We start from the raw sequence: 24,325 nt of genomic DNA on the forward strand, positions 1-24,325 counted from the left end.
TCTTCCTGAAAAGGGACTGCTACAAAAGAGTCAAGGGGAAATTATACGAAAAAAAAAAAAATAGATTTTAGTTCCTTGATAAGAGAGCAAGAATAGGAAAAGACGGTGAGAGAGGGAGTAGAGACAGTGGTAAAGTGAGTCAAAAGCGGAGTAGTTTTTAAGGAATTCCTTGGTGGCCATGGACCCACCCTTCACTTCTGAGAGTATTTATAACCTCATACCCAGTGACTTGAAGGAGCCACCCCAGCATCCTAGGTATGTGGGTAAGCAAAAGCGATGACCAGCGCAGAGGATGATTGCTAACTTCTTTTTAAGGATTTACCGCGCTTGCATATCACAGGACTTTAAAAATTAACCTTGGGTGGCAACTTCTTAGGAACTGGTGGATAAGTCTAAATAGCGTTTCATAATTCACGGGGGGGTGGTGAGCTGAGTGCTGTCAGACGCTAATATGCAATTATTGACTCGGTTTTAGGTGGTGTGAATAGTGTGAAATTCCATGTCGTTGAAGGAGGGAAAAAATCTATTTTGTCAGCCCGTTTTAGGAAATCGGATGTTTAATTTTAGGAACCCAATGTTGAATTTGACTCTTGCACTCTTTTGCCTCCCGTAATTTGTGTCTAAATTGAATTCTCATTTGTTTCTAGGCCTCAGTATTTCAACTGGTTAAACAAAGACGATGTATTACAAAGTTTGTCTAGGATTCTTTTCAGATCTTGTAGTTTAATTGAAAGGATATGGTTGGTTGGACAGAGATTCCAAAATATGTAATTGAAGGAAATTCTTTTTTTAAGATTTATTTATTATATATAAGTTCACTGTAGCTGTCTTCAGATACATGAGAATTAGGGCATCAGATTCATTACAGATGGTTGTGAGCCACCATGTGGTTGCTGGAAAGTGAACTCAGGACCTCTGGAAGAGCAGTCAGTATTCTTAACCGCTGAGCAGTGAAAAAAATTATTCTTCTTTTTTAATTGGATATTCTCTGTATTTACATTTCAGGTGTTATCCTTTTCTCACAATTCCATCCCCCCTCCCCTCCCATTGCCTCCATGAAGGTGCTTCCCCTCCCAACCCCCCTCTCCCACCTCAACACATTGGCATTCCCCTACACTGGGAAAACAAGCCTTCACTGGAACAAAGGCCTCTCCTTCCACTGATGCCAGAGAATGCTATTCTCTGCTGCATATGTACCTGAGGCCTCTCCTTTCAAACTCATTGGTTGGTGTTTTAGTCCCTGGGAGCTGTGGAGGGTTTGGTTAGTTGATAATTTTGTTCTTCCAATGAGATTGTAGACCCTTTCAGCTTCTTCAGTCCTTTCTCTAGCTCCTTCATTGGGGTCCCTGTGTTTAGTCCGGTGGTTAGCTGCAAGCATCCTCAGGGGTATCAGTATGGCTCTGGCAGAGCCACTGAGAAGGCATCTACATCAGGCTCCTGCCAGAAAGCACTTCTTGGCATCTACAATATTGTATGTGTTTAGTGGCTGCATATGGATTGGATCCCCAGGTGAGGCAGTCTCTGGGTAATCGTTTCTCCAATCCCTGCTCCTCTATTTGTCCCATCATTTCCTCCCATGATTGTTTTGTTCTCCCTTCTAAAGAAGGACTGAGGCATCCGCATTCTGGACTTTCTTCTCTTTGAACTTCATAAGTTCTGTGGATGGTTTCTTGGGTATTCCGAGCTTTTGGGGCTAGTATCCTCTTATCAGTGAGTACATACCATGAGTGTTCCTTTGTGACTGGGTTACCTCACTCAGGATGATAGCTTCTAGTTCCATCCATTTGCCCAGGAATTTCATGAAGTCATCGTTTTCAATAGCTGAGCAGTACTCCATTGTGTAAATGTACCACAATTTCTGTATCCATTCCTCTATTGAAGGACATCTGGGTTCTTTCCAGCTTCTGACTATTATAAATAAGGCTGCTATAACATGGTTGAGCATGTGTCCTTGTTAGATTTTGGAACTTTTTTTAGGTATGTGGCCAAGAGTGTTATAGCTGGGTAATCAGGCAGTACTTTTTTTTTTTTTTTTTTTTTTTTTTTTTTTTTTGCTGTTTTATTTATTTATTTATTTATTTATTTATTTATTTATTTATTTATTTATTTATTTTGGCTCCAGAAATTAGTTTAAGGCAAAGCCTGATGAGGTATAAAGCTTAAAGTACTGAAAGGAATATCTGAGGACTGCTCAGAGTAAAATGCAAATCTTATCCAACCATTTCTAATTAGGGTAAGTAGTCAAAGTCTCCAGCTCTCTCTGTCTCTCAGTCTTTCTCCTTTTATTCTTTTTTTTTAAACAACTTTATTTTACAAAACAAAGATAAATGTACACAGGCAGTACTTAAGAAGGGAATTCCTAAGTATTTGTTAGACCTCTGAAAAATCTCCAAATCTCAAAAAGGAAACTACAAAATACATGTCCCAGGCACTCTGACATATAGCTATTCTGTAAACTCTACTGAAATCTGAGAGAAGAGCGTGGTCTCGTTTTTCCTAGGAGTTGGCATTTTTTACTACTTACCTTATTGTCTTTTGACTTATGAATGCCACAGTCGATAACCAGCACTCAGGTACCCATGCCTATTGCAGCACCCAGGATGCTGAGGGGAGATTCTGAGTTCAAGACTCACATGGGCTACAAAGAAAGACCCCCATCTCTAAAACTAAACAATCAAACAAAAAATTCTCTAAACTAAAAAGAAAAATCAAGATTTACCAGTTATTATGGTGGAGGTGTGCAATCAATTTGCACTCATTTACTGATTTTAAAATAAGTGAAGTAGACATTCCGAGGTTCTGTCTCAATGGAATGGTCCATTTTTTATGACATGGAGTAGTAACAGCAAAGTGTAACTCCTTCCATCTTAGCCCCAGGTGACTCCATAGCTTATATCAGAGCAATTGAGATACTGAACTTCTATTGCTTGTCGGTGGGTCACCTTTGGGAAGGGATGTAAATGCTGACACACTTGTGGGGTTTGCAGTGCTCACATAAATTGTGGATGAGTCAACTTTTGGTCCGATATTCCTATGTACTTTCAAAGATAAACTTCTTTCTCTCTGTAGCACACTGAAAGAAACTGCCTTCTGTGGAATACTGAGTTTGGGTGTTAAGATAGTTTATTAGGTCTGCATTCTGCTAAGCAGTAAAGAGCTTTAATACACCTGAGAAGTTTGTTTTAGAAGGGATTCATTGATTCATTTGGCACCTGTTATGTGTCTGTGCCCCAGTACTCTTGCACATGCTAGAGTGACAGTGTAAATTCTTTGGTTTATTCCTAAGAAATAATTACAAAAATGGCTACAAAAATTTCTAAAAAAAAAAAAAAAAAGAAGAAGAAGAAAAGGAATAAAAGGGGTTCCCTAAATAACCCTGTTAGGTGAAGTCAGTTTCCCTGTCAGCAACAAAGGTGGTGTTGAGAAGATGCCACACATACAAGCTACTGATTTGTTGTTGCTTTTTCAAAGCATAATAAAACATTTCACCGTGTTTCCTCATCACATTACTACGAACCTCCTCCCCAGTCTTCTCACTAAGATGCTTAATAACAAGAAAACATTTAAAGGTACAAGTCCCGCTTGCGTCCTTGAATTCTGATCCGAGTTTCTGGGGAGGTGTCAGAGCTCTGAAGCACTGGCAGAGACTGGTTACTAACTGATCCCAACCATGATGTACCATACCTCACAGGAAACAGTCTTCTTGTTGAACAGAAATAGAAATATTAAAATGCTGACTAACTGCGAGGAAATATATTAGTTTTTGCTCTCTGCCACATGAAGAGAAAGACATAATGTGCAGAGAGAGTTTTGACAGCAAGGAAAATGGCAGCTGACATGTTTGATCCAAGTCACCCACACTTCTGCAGATAACATACCGTCAGAACTGTGGGCACTCCTCGCTGGCATTCTATGTACAAACCACTGGGGAGAGGAAATGTGCCAACACTACCAGTTGGAATTAGCTGCCGTGGAAATCTGTAGATAAGCCAACCTGTTCAGGACAGTATTCCATTGCAGAACAAGGTTTACCATTCTAGGCAAACAACTCTGTATCACATATTGTGATAAGAGAAGCCATTTTAAGATGTTAGGAATTTAGGTCAGTCTAAATTAGATACACCAGAGGGCATAAGACTGCATTTTTATTTTACCCAGGACTCTGGAAGAACAGTGCTAAATTGATTTAGTTTCAAAAGTTAACCGAATATACAGCCAACAGAAACAGTGGCAACTGATTGTACCCACGCAGTCATATCCAGCTCACTAGCGGGTCTGGTGCTCTGGGCACTGTACTGCTTTCCTCCATCCCTATTCATTGCCATGGGAACTCTATCAGATGATTGGCATTGTTTTAGGTGAGGCAGGTGAGAAAGACAAGAGCAGACACTGACTGCAAGGTCCAATGTGCTATCTGCTTGCAACTGCCCAAATAACAGAAAGACACTAGAGACGTGCCTTGGCTTCAGTGGAGCGGTCACCTTTGGTTCCTGATAACTTATTATGCATCAGATACTGTTCAGTATTCGAGTGCTGTTCTCTGCTTGTGCAACAAGATATGTTATGACGAGAGTGGCAGAGAAAACAAAAACAGCGACAGAAAAGTAAGGTGGCATGACAAGGGCATGTAGTACGTGACTATGTGCTCGGAAGTCTCGAATCTGTCTCACTCAGATTTGCCTTCGAGCTACCAGCAGTCATCCACAAAGGAAGAAATGTCTGAGTCACAATGTCATGGTCAAAAGTTAAGTCATAGTTGAGCAGCAATATGATGCTCTTTATAGGGAACCATAAATACCTTCTCATGGTTCTTGGAGAGAGAACACAGTGTGGGAGGAGAACCAGGGTTGGTATCAGTCTCATAGAGAACGTGCCATGTTTCATTTCTCTGATATTACTCTCCAGTGCCAGCATAGCTTAATGAAAGCAGTCTGAATGAAAGTATTGTTCTCCAGTTTAATTGGACCGATTTTTCTGGTATTTAGGCCCACACTGTCCATTAGAAATGAAATACGTAAGTTTTCTAATAGTCATTTTTAAAAGAAAAAAGAAGACAAAAGGAAAATTAATCTTAATGACGTATGTTGTTTAGCCCGATGTATCTATACTACCATTATTTCAATATGGGGCACTAGCCCTGTATCCACAAGCAGAAATCCAAATGAGTATATTGACAGTATTGAAATGTACCGTATTTTCCCTCAATAGCTGAAGACCATAATTACACTGAATGACACATACCTGAATTACTGGCTATAAACTAAGTACAGGGTACAACAGTGACAACTAACCACTCTGGGAGTAAAATTTCATCTATTTCTGAAAACTTAATTACCCTATATAGTCAACAGGATGAATTGAAAAATCATTTCAATATGAGTGAATTTATGTAGTATTTAACTAAATGTAAAATTCTCAAGACTTAATTTGGAGGACTTTCTAACCCAGCTCAAGCTCCAGAGGTCATATTAATCTAAAATTGAAAGCACAAGCCTGCGTGTGCACACACATACACATACATTCACACACATATACACACACTCACACACACACAAACACATGCACACGCACATAGTGTAGTTTCTTAGATCTCTCATTCAATACAAGGAAAATCTGAAGTCCTTTCAAATTATCAGCACATTTGAGCAATATTGCTTCTTTGTATATCCTTTTAATATGTTATAAAATGGATTAAAATGTTGTGCTCATTGGCAAAAAATAGTTACAATATGTTAATTGAAGATGACAATTTTAGTTTCAAAATAAGTTATCTTTAGCCCAATTTAAAATAAGAAGAAAACAGATCCAGTTATCTGATAAAATTACCTGCTACAGAGCTGGAGAGATGGCTCAGCCATTAGGAGCACTAGCTGCTCTTCCAGAGGTCCTGAGTTCAATTCCCAGAAACCACATGGTGGTTCACAACCATCTGTAATGGGATTCTCTGGCCTTTTCTGGTGTGTCTGAAAACAGCAACAGTGTACTCACATACATAAAATAAATAAACAAATCTTTTAAGACATATACTTGCCACATCTTTATAAAGAAGCTGCACAGTTTCAAAACTCCAGTGGAATGTAGCTATGTGGGAAAATAAGCTTTCTATATACCGACATAAAAAAGTATCACATTATATTTAAGAAATAAAGCTGCACACATACAGGTACACATAGCTATATAACAACAAGTAATGTGAAAGAATCCATGAATTTGCAAAAGGAGGGAGAAATGATGTAATTATAAATTTCAAAAACTGAAAGAATTAATTATGGATATAAGCAAAGTTAAGCATTTTGATGACATTTACTAAGATAAAAAGGAATTAAAAATGACAACAACAATTAGAGCTGCAATTCATGTAGACAAACATGCACTGCATTCATACAGGAGAACCGACTGGTAAGATAAAAAGTAAGGGAGCTGAGGTCATTGATCATTGATCATTTGTAACTGCTTTGGAACAAAAATTGTTCATTCTTGACTAAAATATCAGAGTTTTGTCTAAACAATGAGTGTTTTTCAATTAATATACACACAAAATGTATTGAATCACAAATTTCCAAACTAAAAAGGAGGTGGTTATAAACACACTCTATTTCACACCAAAGGATGTCACATCTCTGCCAACTTCCTCAGAAGCTTTAAGGCCCAGGCTTGGCTTGAAGAGCACTTTGAAAGTTGTCTATGACTCTTGCATTTCTGTAACGTTCCCAGCTTCTGAGTTCATGGTTGAGGAAAGGTCCTGAAGCAGACAGTTTGTCTTTGCACACGTCTGAGTATCTACATAAGCAGAGAAGATAAGCCGGTAGAGGCAGGATGACTGGGTGGGGAACGAAGTCTGAGCAGAGTGAATTTAATGCAAGTATGAGACTGTCAAAAATTAAAACCTCAAATTAGGGACAGATCAGGAAGAAAACAGCTCACCCCAAATTCCATGTCCCTAAGATAGCTATACTTTGAGTACAAACATTTGATATATTTATATTTAGGTAGATATTATACATAGAATTTTAATAATGTCAACATCAGGTCCTTAGAATTTTCTAAAGCTATTGAATCATTCTAAAGCATATCTAAATCATTCTACAAAAATAAATCAATTTTTTTAAGAAACCAAATTTTAAATACTTTACAAACAACAACAACAAACATATGCTTCCAAAAAGGGTTGGATTTATTCTCTCATTAGAAACAGCCAGGACACCAGAAAGAAACACATGGAATAAAGGTTTCCAAACACCGGACAGGGGACAGCAGTCAGTCCTTCCTGAGCAAGGGGAAAGGATTGAAGCAGTTGCCCTGACAGACACTCTGGGGACAGCTTCCTGGCCAAAGTCCAAAGAAAGGAAACAAAGCCCTTGATTATCCAAGAGTTAAGGAGACCATTAGGAGCTAGAAAGACAAAGTAGCTAGCATTCACAGAACAGTGCACCAGAGGAGAGAACTGTCCAAAGAGGGACAGAGATCTTGAGCTCATTGACTGATAGTGCATATGTGTGACGAAATGCAACACCACAAAAATAACCTCATGGTGCTGTAGTTCAGCCGCTCACCAGCCAGAGGGGTGAGGTCTCCTTAACCCACAGAATCGGGCAGAATTGAAGACAAAGCTCGCAAGCCGAGGACTTCACATCTAGCCTTAAAGATGACCGATTTTTTGGACTATGATAACTGCATTCTAGAATCAAACTAAAGAAATGGTAAAACAATTTTTTAAAAATAAAAAAGACAAAAGTCAGGAATTAACACTAAAAAAGTCACAATAGTACAGGCAAGTCAGGCGTGGTGGTACATGCCTTTAATCCCCATATTTGAGAAGCAGAGAGGCAAGGGGAATCATTGAGTTGGAGAGTTGGAGGCCAGCCTGGTCAACAAAGTGAGTTCCAGGATTGCCAGGGCTAAACAGAGAAACCCTGTCTCAAAATCAAAACAACAGAAATGAACAGGCATTCAAAAAAAACCAGGAAAATAAAAGTTATAACCTAAAAGAAGTGGTCTGTATGAATATCTAGAAATGACACAAATATAAAAATGCTAGACAGTGGCATTTAAAACAGCTGTTTTAACATCACAGTCAAAGAGGTGGAAAGATGTAAGGTTAAGATACAGACAGAAATGAAAGGGGAAAGAAGTTACAAGTCTGTCTTCTAGCTGCAAAGAAAACCATGTCCGAAGTGAAAACAACACACTAGGTGAGCGAAGCCACTCATGAAGAAAACCGGGAATCTGAAGACACAGAAACCAACGGGAATCTGAAGACACAATTACAAATGGGGATCTGAGAACACAGTAGCAACAACACAAAATGAAACATGGAGAAAAAAGACCAGAAAAGAGAATACAGTATTGGCAAGCTAAAGACATACATTGGGCATGATGCCTTCCTTTAAGTCTCTGGAGTCGTTGTCTCTGTCTCTCTGCCTACAGTCCCAAGGATCAAACACAGGTCCCTAGGCTTCTTGACAAACTCCTTAACCTGTTGATCCATCTTACCAACCCATAAATATAGCCCAAAAAGCACATTAAAGTTAAGTGACACAAACATACAACATAAAAGTGTTCGTGCTTGGCTAAAATTTCTATGTAGTCTATGAGAAAATCTCTCTAAAAAGAAAGATATCAAGGACAAAAACAGGTTGATTCAGTGATCTGACTAGCACAGACAGCTACCCCCTTCCTTACCACACCATGTGTGTCCCTTGTCAAGCTATGTGCTGGGGAGAAGAGGATGACTTCCCCGGAGACAGGGAGGACTATTCTTTAGTCAAGAATCTACTGTGCTCTGTGAATCTCAGGCTCCAACCTCTCCAGAGTACACAGAAGTGTCCGTAATTATTTTTAAGGACTGAAGTCATACAAGGTGTATTTTCCAAGTTAGAAATCAGCTTAAAAGATAATTGGAAACTCTGAATCCATGAAAACTGAGCAAAAAAGCACACTTGTAAATGAAGGCACTATAAAATGTATCTGAGGTAGCATGAAAATGAAACATCCCGCCTTCCCCACCACACCCCCGGGAAACAGTGTGGCTCTGGCCATCCCGGGACTCACAGATCTGCCTGCCTCTGTCTTGCAAGTGCTGGAATCAAGGACATGTGTGCCCCAAGCCTGGTGGAAGATCTCCTTTCAAAATATTTGGGTTGCAGCCAAGGCAATGCTTAGAGGAAAATCTATAGCTCTAAACACCCAGAAGGTCTCAAAAGGTTAAAACCAAATCTATTTGGTTAGAATTATACCTCAAAAAACTTATTTTAAAAAAGCAAATCACACCTTAATAAAGGGGAATAAATGCCAAAGAATCATGAGGAAAGCGTTGAAATGAAGCAAGAAGTGACCATCAGGAAAAACAATGAAATTTGGATTCATTTCGAAGATGATTACACAGCTAGCAAGACTTACTGGGGCTTTCGGGTAGGAAACATACCCATCACTAAGATCAGCAGTGGAAGAGGAGACATCCCAGCTGATGCTAGTGACAGCCAGAGGATGATAGAGAGATAAATGAATACCTCTGCCCAGCCTGTGTAAGTGTGGTGGATGCCCACTCTATTATCAGTATAGACATACAGAAAGCAGAATTTTGTGCCTGTTTTTAAATCTTTTAAGTATTTTGCACTAGAAATAGAAACGCTACAATTAAATATTTTTTTTTAATTTCAGATATACGTCACTATTTAGAGCCACTGTAAAAGATGACATGAAGAAATTCAAAACTGCAATGAAAACCATGGGGCCTGCAAAAGTAGAGGTGCCTTCCCCAAAGGATTTCCTAAAGAAACATTCCAAGGAAAAAACACTACCTCCTAGTAGGTTAAATCACTTACTGTTTTAAATATTAGGATTGTTGGCAGGTAATTTAGCTACTGTTATGTTACTATCAATGAACAGTGACTATACATAGGCAAGAGCAACTTTACCTAACAGTGACTGGGGCTTGGGAGACTTGGTGAAGGTAGAGGTAAAAATAGAAAGTAAATGTAGTGGCCGGTGATAACTTGGCTCCGTACAGACTTTTGGTGGCTCAAACATCCAGTTATTTCTCGACCTTTCCAAAGAGGCCCCTCCCCCAATGCCACATGCTTCAGCATCCGTACCCTGGCTTGTATCTTTAATACTAAGCATTTATAAAAAGGGTTAGCACCCCAGGTATAGTGTCTGATTGATGGGCAAGGTTGCCCCTCACTTTGTCTCCAGACTTTTTTCTAAGAGGCAAAAACTACAGTGGTTATTACCAGTTGGACCGAAGTCTAACTTGAATTTGCAACCATTGTAATAATGTCTATTTATCTAAACAACCTTAAAAGATCTTACCCTCAAATAACATTCATACTCTGAGGACTGTATCTATAGATTTAATATGTGAATTCTGGAGGAACAGAAATTAGCCTGACAAAGAGGGTAATCCAACCCACAGACTTTAACAATAATTATAGGGTTGTTTTTTTTTTCCCCTGAAAATAGAAGTGCTTTAAGCTCATCTATAACAGGTCCCCAGACCTCGTATGACTGACTCCATTGTATAAGTTTCCTTCAGGCCACACAACTCAGCATGTAGATATTACTACCAGCCAATATTAAAACAAAGGCCTGATCCATCCAAGTCTGTAGTTCTTGGACAGTCTTTTAACATGCTCACCCTGCTTCTTTGGCTCCTTTAGTTTTGCTTCTGGCTAACTGTTCTTCTCAATGGAGGAATGCCAACCTAGAACATGATTTTTATGATTAAAAGCCCACCCTAAGAAAGGCTTGGAGCTCCACTGGGGTCCCAAACACCCAGTGTTACCACAGGCCAGCTAAGAAAGTCTTTCCATTGGTTAAACCCTGTCTGAGCAGTCTTCTCTTGTGAACACCACAGAATATCACTACACAGAGTCCCCTAGTGCAGAGGCGAATAAACTCAGGCCACAGTAATTATTGTACAATTGATATTGGAGTAAGACAAGGGAGTGGTTGTTCTTAGGAATAAACTTCAATTGTTTTACAGTTTAGAATAGACAAGCCATGTTAATGTGATAATATTGAAAATCCTGACTGGAATTGTTGAACGGAAAAGACTGTTAGGCAAAACTATTTCATCTGCTCTCATGAAGTGTGTATAAAACAGGAATAGAGGAAAAAGCCGGGTGATTGCTCCCATAGAATAGTGGGACACACTAGGAAGAAAGGAATAGGCAATTGGGGTCATATTGGTAACCTGTTACTCGTTAGAATGTGCATTGAGTGCATAGTAATTATTCACTGTAATAATTATAGTGTCTGTGAAAATATCCATTGGGCTTTCAATGAAAAGTTTTATTAATTTGTTCAAGGGCTTTGTTATCATTTTCTCTTTAAAAATAATTCTGGTTAATACTGAAAGAGTGCTGAAAATACCTATGGTTTTAATAAGCTTATTTTAAGTGGTAAAATTGAATATAGGTTGTGTAGCCTTTGTGATAGCCATCAAAAATGTAGTAGTGATCTATTTGTTATGACTCGCTTACTTTTATACTGTTGTTCAACATCAAATTGGTTACATTGTGCTTAATTTTGTATTTTGATTAATTACATTTTTCTAATTAAGTACTTTTATAGAAATATAATTGACAAATGAAAAGCAATGCATATTTATTTGATGTAGATAAATCAATAAATTTTTAGATACATAGGATTTTTTTCACTTTAAGTATTTATATATATTGTAATGACCTCAAGACCAGTGGTACATATTTGGATGTCCCAAGTAGTAGTGAGCAGTAATGTTTATTTTTGAACATTAACAATGAAATGTTATGTTTAACAGAAAAAAAGTTTAATAGGTGTTCTCCTAAGAAGCCTGCAGTGCCCTTGAGGACTGATCATCCAGTCATGGGAATACAGAGTGGAAAAAACTTCATAAACACAAATGCAGCTGATGTCATCATGGGCGTGGCCAAAAAGCCCAAGCCAATTTATGTTGACAAAAGAACTGGAGATAAGCATGACCTTGAAACCTCAGGTCTATTCCCCAAGTACATCAACAAAAAGGTAGCCCTTTTGTTGTCAGTACGAGATTTGAGATTCCGAAGTTCTGCAGAGAGCACCTAGTCTCTGAGATAGATAGTGTGCTCCCTGGACAGACAAGACTTCTCATTCCCATCGCTCTGTGTCTGTGTGTGGCTCACTTTCGAAGCATGAATGCTGTCTTCCTCTATTTTAGTTACTAATGTACGTAATAACTATAGCAGTCTCTAAAAAAATAACTCTCAGTGTGCAGTAGAAATGTCATTAAAGGCGGGCACTACTGTAAATCTGGAGGAACGGCCCGTTCAGGCGGTCTTGAGATGCAGTCATTCACCTCAGCTCCATGGGAGTGGGGTGAGAACTGAGCTTCAGAGCCACCTGTGCTGTCAATCTCTCTGAAGTAACTCATGCTACTATTTGAGTAAAAGCCAATTTGAGTGATTTGAGTTTGAGGAAATCACTATAAAGGGATTAATGGCTTGGGTCATTTATTTCTACCTGGAAAGGTGTTCATCGGGGAGGGACAAGATTGCATTTGCTAGACATTATATAAAAATTAAATTAGGAAAACTAGTAAGCTAGTAGTTAATAATTAGAAAAAGAAGTTTTTTTTTTTAAATCAAAAAAACTTACAAAGGCAAATCCAGAAATCTTATCCTGTTTTTATATACTTTATAGAGCATAAAAGTGTGTGTGAACACATGCTAAAATCAACTGCAAAGTCCTAAATATTAACAACAAACAAAAGTTACTTGTGGCCAGAAATTGAAAAGGAATAGAAGATAGAAGAAAGAAAGAGAGAGCTCAAGGAATGGGAGGGGGGAGGAAAAGCAGATAAGAGGGAAAGGGAAAAGAGGGGAGGGAAGGAGGGAAGAGAGGTGAGGAGAGAGGAAGGGAGGGAGGGGGAACTCCGAAAGTGAGGAATGAGTCTAGGTAGCCCAGTGATGTCCTGCATACCACCCATGAGTGCAGAAGTGAAAACAGGCTCCAGGCCACATTCTCTGGGAACTGTTCTCATCCAGCAGGCTAAGATCACCTCCAGAAGAACTCAGCTGGTACCGGGCATTGGCCATGTGTGGAGAGCCTCACTAGGGCTTCTCCAAATACTTCTTCCACCGTTCTTGCCTCATCACTGGGAAAAGTGGCCTCCTGGCTCCTTCAAGTCACTTCCAACACACCACTGATCTGTTAGGACAGCAAGGACTTCACAAGCTGTCAGTCCTCCTGGCTCTGTTTCTGCTTTCTATGTCAATGCACTTTTCTTTTAGCTGAAAAAAGTGTTACGTCCACCACAGAAATAGGAAGCTTGCAGACCCACTTACTACCTGTGTGTGTTAAACCACAACAGCTCACACTCTTACTGTTCTCTTGATGACTCTCTCTTCACAGACTTACTTGTTCACCTTTCCACTAGTCAGAGTTAACTCTGAAACCAAACAAACAGACAAATCTGTGATAAATAGCGGAGGTCGCCGTGTCTCAGTTTGGTTTCGATTGCTATTCTAAGTGATCGACCAAAACCAACATTGGGAGGAAAGGGTTTATTTAATCTTATAACTTACAGTCCATCACAGAAGGAACTCAGAGCAGGAACTCAACGCAGGAACAGGGAGGCAGGAGCTGGTGCAGAGGCCATGGAGGGGTGCTGCTGACTAGCTTGCTCCCCATAGTTTCTTCAGTATGCTTTTTTAAAAAAAAGAAATATAAAACCCAGGACCACCAGCCCACGGATGGCACCACCCACAGTGAGCTGGGCCCTTCCACATCAACCATTAATCAAGAAATGCCCAAACAGACTTGTTTTCAATGTGAATTTGGTGAAGGCGTTTTCTCCATTGAGCTTCTATCCTCCTAGATAGCCCTAGCTAATATCAAGTCAACAATAACAACACTCAGTATCAGATAATAAAGGGAATGAAACTTGAAGAAAAACAAATAGACCCTCCCTCTTGCTCATTGGTTCTAAATGAATATGCTATTTGTGCCTTAGGAATGTGGAGGCAAACTGAAAGATGAACAAGTTTATGATGTGTGCACAGTAGCAGGGGGCTAGCATTTCAAATCCTGACTCCCTGCTTGCTAACTCTGGGATGTGTGACATGCCATGAAATCAACCACAGGGGTATAGGGAGCATTAAATGGCATTAATTGTACTAAGTACCTGACAATGTCTGGCACCTAATTGAAAAAAGAGCCAGAATAGATAATCGTCATAATAGAACAATTAGTGACAAGATTCATCAGTCTCCAGCCCCCGAGCTTGTAGGAACACAAAAGATAACTACAGCTTTTGATTATTTGCCAGCTTTTGTTTTTCCTAAAATGTATTACACTGGTCCCTTTCCTGAATATAACATGCCAAACATAATCTAACATTTAAAAAATATCTTTTATTACGGGGCGGGGCAGTGTGCATGTGCCACAGCTCACATGCAGAAGGCAGATGACTTTGTGAAAATAATCGTGAGTTGTTTCCATGACTACCAGACCCCTCACAGCTGCTTCCTCAGAGTTAACTCTCCGAGGTTCTTTATCTTCAGTTGCTTCCTTTCGTTGCCCTCCTTAGCCCTTGTTTTCCCCAGAGCATCATGCGTTTTATAGTGCGCTTTTCTTCCTCAGCATCACAGGACAGCCTTGTGGGTACCAAAGTCCACAAATGCTTGTGGCCTTCAGATGAATGGCTTAGTGGATGTGTATAACATACAAAACCTGTTATGGATTCTATTTTATCTCTAGAGGTCTTAAGAGAACCGACACAGGGCAAATACTATGTACCACATTGGTTCACTCTGCTGCTTGGGGAAGAATAACAGGGAAAAGGGGGAGTCTGCAAGTATTCGATACAGAGATAGTTTAATTTTATTTATTTTTATGTGTGTTTTGCCTGAGTATGTTAAAGTGTACTTTGCCTGCATGTATCTCTACTCATCAAGTGTGTGAGCAGTGCCTGTGGAAAGCCATAAAAGCTTGTTAGAAACCCTGAACCTGGACTTACAGATGGTTGTAAGCCACAGTGTGGGTGCTGGAACTGAACCCAGGTCCTCTGCAAACACAGCCAGTGTTCTTTAACTTCACAGCCATCTCACCAGTGCCAGATAGAGGTGCTTACATTTTCCTCTTGTGACGTTGATGTTACAGATCTCTCTACCCAGGAATAAGAATCCTATGAGGAAAGAAACCTTGTTTCCTGTTCACTGTTACTCTTAGCACTCACTGTGTTCTCAAACACTGTTTTGAAAACTGAACCCATAGAAGCTGTGTTCCTCTAGACAGTGACAACACTACATTCACTAATCTGAAAGACGTACAGCCAGTGGCCTCCGTCCCTGTGAGCATCTCAGGAGCCCGAACAGGCAGCTTGCCCTTCCAAATCAAACTTAGAGGCCAGAGTCAAACTTCCCTTGAGGTTTTTGTGCCTTGTGTCCATTAAGAGCTTGTTTTTATGGTGTATGAGGGTTTGTCTTTTTTATTTAACCAGATTACATAAATGAAAAATTTAAAATAAGAGAGCGAGAGATCGAGAGATCTCAGAGATACTCAAGTAAAAGCTGAACTACATAAAATACAGAAAAGGCAACTTTTATTTTGGACTGTTTTGAGATGTGCACATGCACTTGTGGCCATGTGTACGCTAGTGCAGGTACCTCCAAGAAGAGAACTTCCGGCCCCTTGGAACAGGAGGTGCTGGTGGTTCTAAGCCACCTGAGTGAGTGCTAGGAACTGAACTCAGGTCTTCTGCAAGAACAGCAAGGGTTGCTAACCACTGAGCCTTCTCCATGGCCTCAGAAAAAGCCAACCCCTAAAAGTAAAACTTTCTGGGCGTGGTGATATTAGTCTTAGCACTCAGGAATATGAGGCAAGTGGCTCTCTATAAATCTGTGGCCAGTCTGATCTACATGGAGAGTTCGAGGCCAGCCTCTTCTACTCTGTCTAAAAAGCCTCTAGAGTATAAGAATACACAGTGGTGATAGAAGAGAAAACAAATCGCTACAAGATCTCTCGTCTTTGTGTGTGTGTGTGTGTGTGTGTGTGTGTGTGTGTGTGTGTGTGTATTTGTATTATGTGTGCGTGTGTGCCCGTGCAAGTACATACACATTTGTGAAGGTGAGAGGAAAACCTGTAGAAATCAGTTCTTTGCCTCCATCACGTGAGTTCAGGGGATGGAATTCAGATTATTAGACTTTTGGTCCAGCATCTTAAGAGATCAGAATGAACTAGCTCTAACTTTTGGAAGTGGTGTGGGGGGGTGCTGAATTTTGCCAGTTTGCCTAGTTTTTGTTTGTTGGGTCTTTTTTCTTCGATATTTAAGACAATAAACTTACTTGCTCTCTAGTTCTCAGTTGCTATGCTCACACATAGACGACTGCTCACAGGAAACTGATTAGTTTTTTTTCCCTGAAACCTCCCAGGATTATGGCATCACACCGGAATACATATGCAAGCGAAATGAGGATGTGAGGAGAGCTCAGGAAGAGTATGACAGATACATCCAGGAGAACCTGAAGAAAGCAGCCATGAAGAGGCTGTCTGACGAGGAAAGGGAGGCGGTTCTGCAGGTGAGCCTCTGGGACTCTCTAAGTCTCCATCCCCCCACCAGCCCAGCTACTGAAGCCAGGGCTTCCACTGCCTCAAAACAGCCTCCTGGGGCTCTAGCAAAAGTGCTCAAAGTAAAGCTTACTCTTTGGAAAGAGAAAGGGAAAAACAACACATACCACAGAGATTTATAAAATATTTTGTTTCAAATTTGGTGAGTTTAGATTGTAAGGAAGCCCACTTTCTCCTACAAGAAACTGGTATTTTAAAAGAATGAGAAAATAGTTACTTTCACTCACTAAATTTATTTTTTAAAGTACTCATAAAGGAGTTACTTTTCACTAGATGGAGCTCTAGAATAATTGAAGCTGTCCCCAAGCGATTTTTTTTTTCATTTCGGTAATTCAACTACACAAATTACTAAATGAATGGGTATTAGGTTTCACATATGTTTCCTCTAGTTTGAATAAATGGGCCATATGACATGTTGCCATTGCGGTTTAATGGAAGAGGTCTATCTGAAGTGAAAGGCATCAGGAGCCGAGCAGAGTGTGTACCCTGTCATTTGCATAGAGCAGTTACTAAGCACCTGCTTACCCCCTCTTGCCATGATGCTGACCCTCAGAGAGGGGGTGTAATGATTCTCTCACATTTATTTCCAAAGCTTTCTGCAAGGCAGCATTCAGTGACTTCCTAAAACAAGAGGAAATGTTTGGAGAGATAGCTCTGTAGTTAAGAGCTCATTTGACAAATGTGGGCACATAAACTGTGGAATGTGGTAGTGCGTGTTTGTAATCCTGGGGTTCCTGCGCCAACACGGAAGGCACTGATTGACAGGAAAGTCTCTACAAGCTCATGGGCCAGCTAGTCTGGCATATGAAGGAGACCTTATCTCAAACAAGGAAGGACCAATGCCTGAGGTTGTCCTCTGACCTCCCTTACAGGCATCATAGTACCTTCATACCCTTAACTATAAATACTATACAACACATACACACCCATAAAAAATCTTTTTCTTATTAATATCTGTTGAAAATGGGCCATATGCCATTATGATTCTTAACATTGAATGAATATCATCATAAGTACCAATGAAAAATTTTTAACATAGATTTATTTATTTATTTATTTATTTATTTATTTATTTATTTATCTTAAGTTCACTGTAACTGTCTTCAGACACACCAGAAGAGGGCTTCAGATCTCATTATAGATGGTTGTGAGCCACCATGTAGTTGCTGGGATTTGAACTCAGAACCTTCAGAAAAGCAGGCAGTGCTCTTAACCACTGAGCCATCTCTCCAGCCCTAAAGATTTATTCTCTACACAATGTTAGCCTGAGCCATGATGATACCACAAGTTTTGTCACAGTAAGTGCTGTAATTAGCTTGATGAGATGTGATCTGTATAATGCACCAGAGAGACAGGAATGTGTGTGTGTGTGTGTGTGTGTGTGTGTTGTGGGTGTGTGGATCTCAAGCTTAAGAACATCCCAAGGTAGTTTTTGGTACCAAAAGATCTGGCTCTTAAGTGGAGCTGCAGAGTAAGAAGCTCCCAGACACCAAGGGGAACTATAGAGCAGGGGCTTCTTTGTTGAGGAGCGACCTGATAGAGTCTGTATGACAGGCAGGAAATGGGGAATTACAGGTCATTTGGGGGAGGGCAAGGCTTGTAGACCATTATTTTTCAATTATTACTTGGCTTCAGAAAGCACATCCCTCTGCAAAAGCCAGATCATCATACCTGCAAGACTGCGTGAGGCTGAAAAAAATGGAAACAGGAAGGCCTTTCTCAGACTGCAAAGGCTCCTCTGTCCTGTGCCTTTTGGCCATACTGGAGAAACATTCTTTCCCTTCCTCTTCTGGTCACCCCAGGGCCTCCTGGGCTTCACTGGAGACATGGTAAACCCTTCACAGAATGCCTCACCCACCAGCCAGTGCACAGCGTCAAGGTTAGAAGGCTAATTGTGGCCCTACTGACAAGCCTTGCTTCCAGCTCAAAACTACACAGTTTGTGACTCAGTGGTTGTACATATGCCCTGAGCTTCTTCCTTATACAACTAACAGTCCCACTGCACCTGGAAGGGACCGTCTGAGCTAATGATTCCAAAGAGCTCATGCTACAGACGAGGAGATTAAATACAAATATGATAAGCGGGCTCATCGGAGCATTCATCCATTCCTTAATCTATGACAGCTATGTGTTTGTGGGCAAGAGTCTAACACACAAGATAAACACAGCCCTTACTCCTGTGAACTGGCACACTTGCCTTTGGCCATGTCATCAAGTTGGTGAGTCAGGACTACAGTCACATCTAACAACCCCTGGGCTGGTGTTTTCCCACCACCACAGGCAAGATGGGTAAAGGGGAAGTTTGATGAGTCTGGGCTCCGGTGGGGAAATAGAAGGCAGGCTCAGCTGGGGTTCTGAAGGGAGTTTTAGAAGGAATGGTAGAAGTGAAGTCCATTGAAGGGAACCAGCAGGACCCTGAGACCTCCAAGACCAGGGACAGGGAAGTTCAGCACCATCTGTAGACATAAGGACTGCAGTGGCCGTGGGAACAAAGGACTGACCCTGTTCTCAGTGCATCAGGAGCCGGGAAGACCTCACAGTACAGACACCTAGACCTTTGTCCAGGAGTGTAGAAGGAGCGGGGCAGGGGCCCAGTCTCTCGTCCCTCCCTCCAGAGCTCCTTTATACTCAGAGGACAGAAGGGCAAAAAGCAGGAACTCCCACTCTAGCTGCCTCATAAGGCAGGGTAGGAAGGTGGAGAGTGTTTGGGAGCCAGTGGACCCAGAAACAGGAAAGGGGAGGCAAGTTTAATGGATTAGAACTGCTATTTGAAGCTAACACATCACTAACAATATTATTTGAGTAGTAAAACATGGGAAGGAAAAATGAAAATAATTAAAAGGACAAATTTCTATGCTCCAATGGATAAAAGACCATTTTGTAAGACAAAGTAAACAACAAAAAAAAAAAAGAGTTAAAAACAGCAAAGAGGCTCCATCAACAAGACACAAAATTACACTGAGCTTCCGTCCTTAACTGTTAACTTTTATCCAAACAATGTTGTACATTCTACAAGTTAAAAGCAAACTACCCTTCAAAAAGAAATCCACAGGGGAAAATGTGCTTCTGAGACCACAAGTAATATGAAAATATTCCCCAACTCTTTTGAAACGCCTTTGATATTTGAAAGTGTATAAATGGGTACCTTTTCTCTCTGCAGTAGGCACCCCTGTGGTGCCCTGTGGAACCATATTGAGGTTTCATAATGAAGGACCAGGGGAAGCAGAGTCTCTTTGAGGGCTTCTCTTCAGGACACATGTCCTGTGCTATTAAAGGCTTCTCTGACCCGACTCCCTCTTGAGCGAGTTCAAGTTCAGCAATTGCGGCTTCTACCTTTCGACATTCCAGATCTTTGCTTCAATCTGACTGAGAAAGGGGTCAGGTAATCTGTCCCATTTCCCTAACTGCTGTGTCTTATTTAGTGTGCCCTGTCTTCTCTTTGCCTTACGGAAGTAAACCGCTGAAATGCCTTTGTTCCCCACAGCTTTCTGCTTACTGTGATGTCATCATTATATAAGATAAGATACTTCCAATCTGTTTCTTCTTAGCAAAATACTGATACAAGTTACTGGGAATTACTGCAACATTATTTATACATGCACCTAATGTGCCTTGATCATGTCCATCCCACACGGCCTTCACATGTCTCCTCCCCCTCTTACTGATCTCTCCTTTTTATTTCCTCCCCTGTTTGTAGCCAGTGTCTGTAGCTGGCATACATAGTGAGAAGACTCACGATGGAATTCACGCCTCTCCCACTGGCCCCTCCCACTCTCTGGCCCCTCCCACTCTCCGGCCCGCTCTGGCTGGTCCCTTTCTGCACTCCTGACCCTCCCTTCTGCTCTCTTGTCACATAGATCCATTACCTTCTCCTTTTACTGCCTTGCTTAAGATATGCTCCTCTGTCCCCTCCCCAGGTCAAGCCTCCTCCCTGGTCCTATGATTTAGACACACACAGACACACATACACACACTAGCACGTGAACACACATGCAACACGAGTGCACATACACATATGCATACTTTTATGTACTTTTGTGTCTATGTTCTCTTTGTCATGGAAATGTGATATTTGTCCTGAGGAGCCTCCTTATGTCACGTAATACAGCTAATTTTGAGTGCTATCGAGTCCTGACAACCTCAGGATCCTGTTTGTTTAAGGCTGAAGGTGTACATGCTGTACACACATAGCTGTCTTCCTTATCCATCGCTCCCTGTCCTAGCTCCTATGTGTGGTGCAGCAATAAACGTGGAAATGCAAAGATCTCTGTAGTAGAATGGCTCTGAGTTCTGCTGCTACCTAAGCAGGAGTGATATAGCTGGGTCATGTAGTAGTTCTGCTTTTAGAGAAACCTCTAGAATGATTTTCATAGAGGCAGTACCAGCTCACAGTCCTGCCAGCAGCAAATAAAAATTTCCTTCCCCACATCCTCTTCCCAAGACAGCCATTCTGCCAGGGGTGAGTCGGGGGACCTTGAGCACTTTTAATTTGAATTTCACTGATAGCTGAAGATACGAAACATTTTTTTTCAGCTATCTAATAGCCATCTTCTGTATTTCTTCTTTGGAGAACTATTTGTTAGTCAATGGCCCGGGTTGGATGAGTTGTGATTGTTTTTGTTCCCTGTTCTGAAAGCTGTCTTCACTGTGCGGATTATTTCCTTTGCTTTGAAGAAGCCTATTAGACATTTTGGTTTTATCTGACCTGTATCAGTGTTTTGCCTGCATGCATGTACACCACATACATGCCTGGTGCCTGCAGAAGACAGAGAGGGTGTTGGATCCCCCACAGATAGTTATGAGCTGCCGTGTGGGAATCACACTATGATCTAACCTCTGCGCCCTCTGCAGACCCTGAGAAACTCTTTATTTTCATGTGATCCCATCTGTCAATCTTTGGGCTCATTTCCAGTGTTGTTGCTGTTCTGTTGCCTACTGTTCTCAAGTATTTCCCATCATCCTCCTCAGTCCTTCCAAAGCTTAGGATCTTACCCTAAGACCCCTCTATCCATTTTGAGCTGATCTGAGTAGCTTCATTCTTCTGCACTCAGAAATTCCATTTTCTCAGTGCCATATTTTGAAGAGACTCTCTCTCTTTCAATGTGTGTTTTGACACCTTTGTCAAGAATGAAGTGGCTATACTTCTGTGGATTTATTTCTGGGTGCTCTATTCTATTCTGTCAGTTGGCATATCTGCTTTTGAGCCAGTACCATGCTGTTTTTGTTACAGTGCCTCTGTAACACATTGTGAGTCCTCCAGCATCGCTCTTTCCGTAAGGACCGTTTTGGCCTTTCAAGGCCCCTGAAGACTGGAGACTGAGTCTTGTAGAGGCGGGATCAATTGAACTTGGACTCCCATCTTTTCCCACCTTTGCCCTGCTGCTGAGTTGATACTGAGAAACTAGATGATCAGCAGGTCTGCCTTCACTTTGGTGGCTTTACTCCTTCTCAGGAATCTCTGCTGGCCTCACATAGCTTTTCAGCCTACAGGCCGGACTGTCTCAGCCCTCAGATACATCCTGGAAGACATCCCTGTGGTGGCTAATGGCTAGCTGGAGGTGTCTCCCAGCTACGAAGATCTCCCCCAAATGTCTGTGTGAGAAACAACTACAGCACTGAGATCTGGTCAAGCAGAAACCGTCTTCATAGTTGCAAGAACTCTTGAGCCCTAACTGCCATGTTGGAGGGAGGCAGCTCTTAGGTATACAGACCATGCCTGGAACACCAGGTTTCTGAGGCTAGACGGGCGTTCAGGTCAGTAATCGTGGTCCAGAGGTTGATGAGACTAAGAGCTTTCTGACTACAGGGATATTCTCTGCTGAGATGTTTCTGGCCTCCAGGGCAGACTATCCTTCCTCATGCACTTCCCTGTCCCCTACAGCCTGGGCTTGTCAGCATCTAGTCTGCCACTCTCTACTTCTGCCTCAGAGACTTCCCACACCCTGATGCTGCGCAGGCCAAACTGAAGCTCCTAAGCCTGTTCTCACGCTTCAAGTAGGCTTGGTTTTTACTAGGCTCTTGCTCAAGATGCTGCCTGGTAGTTGCCCAGAGTGACACTATGGGATTTCTCACTACCTCACCAAAATCTATCCCTGGAAGGACAGCTTGTGAATGCTGCTCTGGGCTTGTCCAGATGGTGGGACCCCTGTTGCCTGGGTGGCACCTGTTTCTTCAGCCTACACAACCCAGCTTGGCTTTCTCTTATTCATGTGGCTCTTTTGGGGTGTCCTTTTGCTTTCTTTGTGGACTTCTGAAACACTCCCGAAAGAGAGCTCTTTCTCTCTTAAAATGCAGTATACTTTTTTTGTGTGTCTGGATGTATACTGTGTGTCAGGGGTCAATGTGGAGGTGACTTCTGTCACTGTCTACCATATTGTTTGAAAAGGGTCTCTCACTGAACCTGGAGCTTACCAATTAGCCAGGTTAGCTGATCTGAAAGCTCCTGCTATATCTTTTTGTCTCCACCCTCATGCCCAGGAGTAGAGTTAGTTATAGACAAGAGTGTACATAAAATGATCTATGATCTCACAATGAATGAAAGTGCTAGATTGTAAAGCTTCACTGGATGAATTCAGTTACTTGAAGACGATGCTGTCAGTGGCGCCCCCTGGTGCACTGTAATGAGAAATGTAACCAGGAAGAGATGGAAATGGCATTTATAGCTCCTGAGAGAGCCTTCACTGTGAATTTGTTGATTTCAGAGACCATAAAACATTAAGTACATTATTAAATTAGCATGTGTTCTACATTTAATAACATTCCAACCATGTCTAGAATACATTAGCAGGAAGTATGAACCCCTTGACTATATAGAAGATAATTTAGTCTTTGTAATGTGTTGAAAACATATACAAAAAAGGTCATTGCAAAATTGAATTTGAGTGTTTTTTTTTACAATAACAATTTACCAAATAAAATATGAATATGTCACTCAAAAGTCGGGCTTTTGATGTGATCTCCATGTTGAAGAATAAGGATAAAAGAGAAAATTCTGAGCAAGGAGGTGGTGAGACTGGGGGGGGGGGGCTGAGGTTGACCCCAGAACCCAGATGAGAATGCCAGGTGTGCTGGGATCTTAGCAGCGGTGGGGGAGGGGCAGCGGTGGGCGGGACTGATGGCCAGTTAACCTAAGTTCCTGAGTTCCAGGCCTGCAAAGATGATATGTGAGATTGTCTTCTAACTTCCACTGACACGTGCACATGTATGCCCAGGCACACTCACAAATATACACGAGCACACACACACATACCTACACATGAATTAGACAGACAAGACTTTTCTAATAAATGTATGGAAAAATATTTCCCAAACCAACTTTTACTTGAGACTACCAATTTTCAGATTGTTGATTTCTACCAAAGCATTGGGGGGCAGACGGCAGAGGGCAGGGCTCTGCTTCCGTACCTGTTTTCTGTTTCTGTAGCCAAGTCCAGGACGGACACTTTATCATTCCCAAAGTTCCTTCAACAGCCGCCTGCGCCTTCTCGCTCTTGGTTACCGGCAGTTTCGTTGTGGGTTCCTTGTGCGGTGTGCTGGTTTGTCAAGGTCTCTTTACCCTTCGCAGGGGCTGAAGAAGAACTGGGAAGAGGTGCACAAAGAGTTCCAGTCCCTCTCTGTCTTCATCGATTCCATACCGAAGAAGATTCGCAAGCAGAAGCTGGAGACGGAGATGAAGCAGCTGGAACACGACATCGGTGTCCTTGAGAAGCACAAGATCATCTACATCGCTAACGAGTGA

The 24,325-nt window shown here is 41.5% G+C and overlaps 1 protein-coding gene across 1 annotated transcript; it reads left to right on the forward strand.

Annotated features, from left to right (window-relative positions):
* Positions 1-178: 178 nt before the first annotated feature.
* Positions 179-24,325, forward strand: ENKUR (enkurin, TRPC channel interacting protein; the record flags this gene model as incomplete). Its single annotated transcript, XM_080918482.1, has 5 exons — positions 179-255; positions 9,661-9,806; positions 11,783-12,006; positions 16,392-16,538; positions 24,152-24,325. The coding sequence occupies 5 exons, from the start codon at positions 179-181 to the stop codon at positions 24,323-24,325; spliced, it is 768 nt and encodes a 255-aa protein (XP_080774608.1).

Source organism: Micromys minutus (genome assembly GCF_963924665.1).
Source record: "Micromys minutus genome assembly, chromosome: 6".
In the NCBI taxonomy this organism is placed as follows: Eukaryota; Metazoa; Chordata; class Mammalia; order Rodentia; family Muridae; genus Micromys; species Micromys minutus.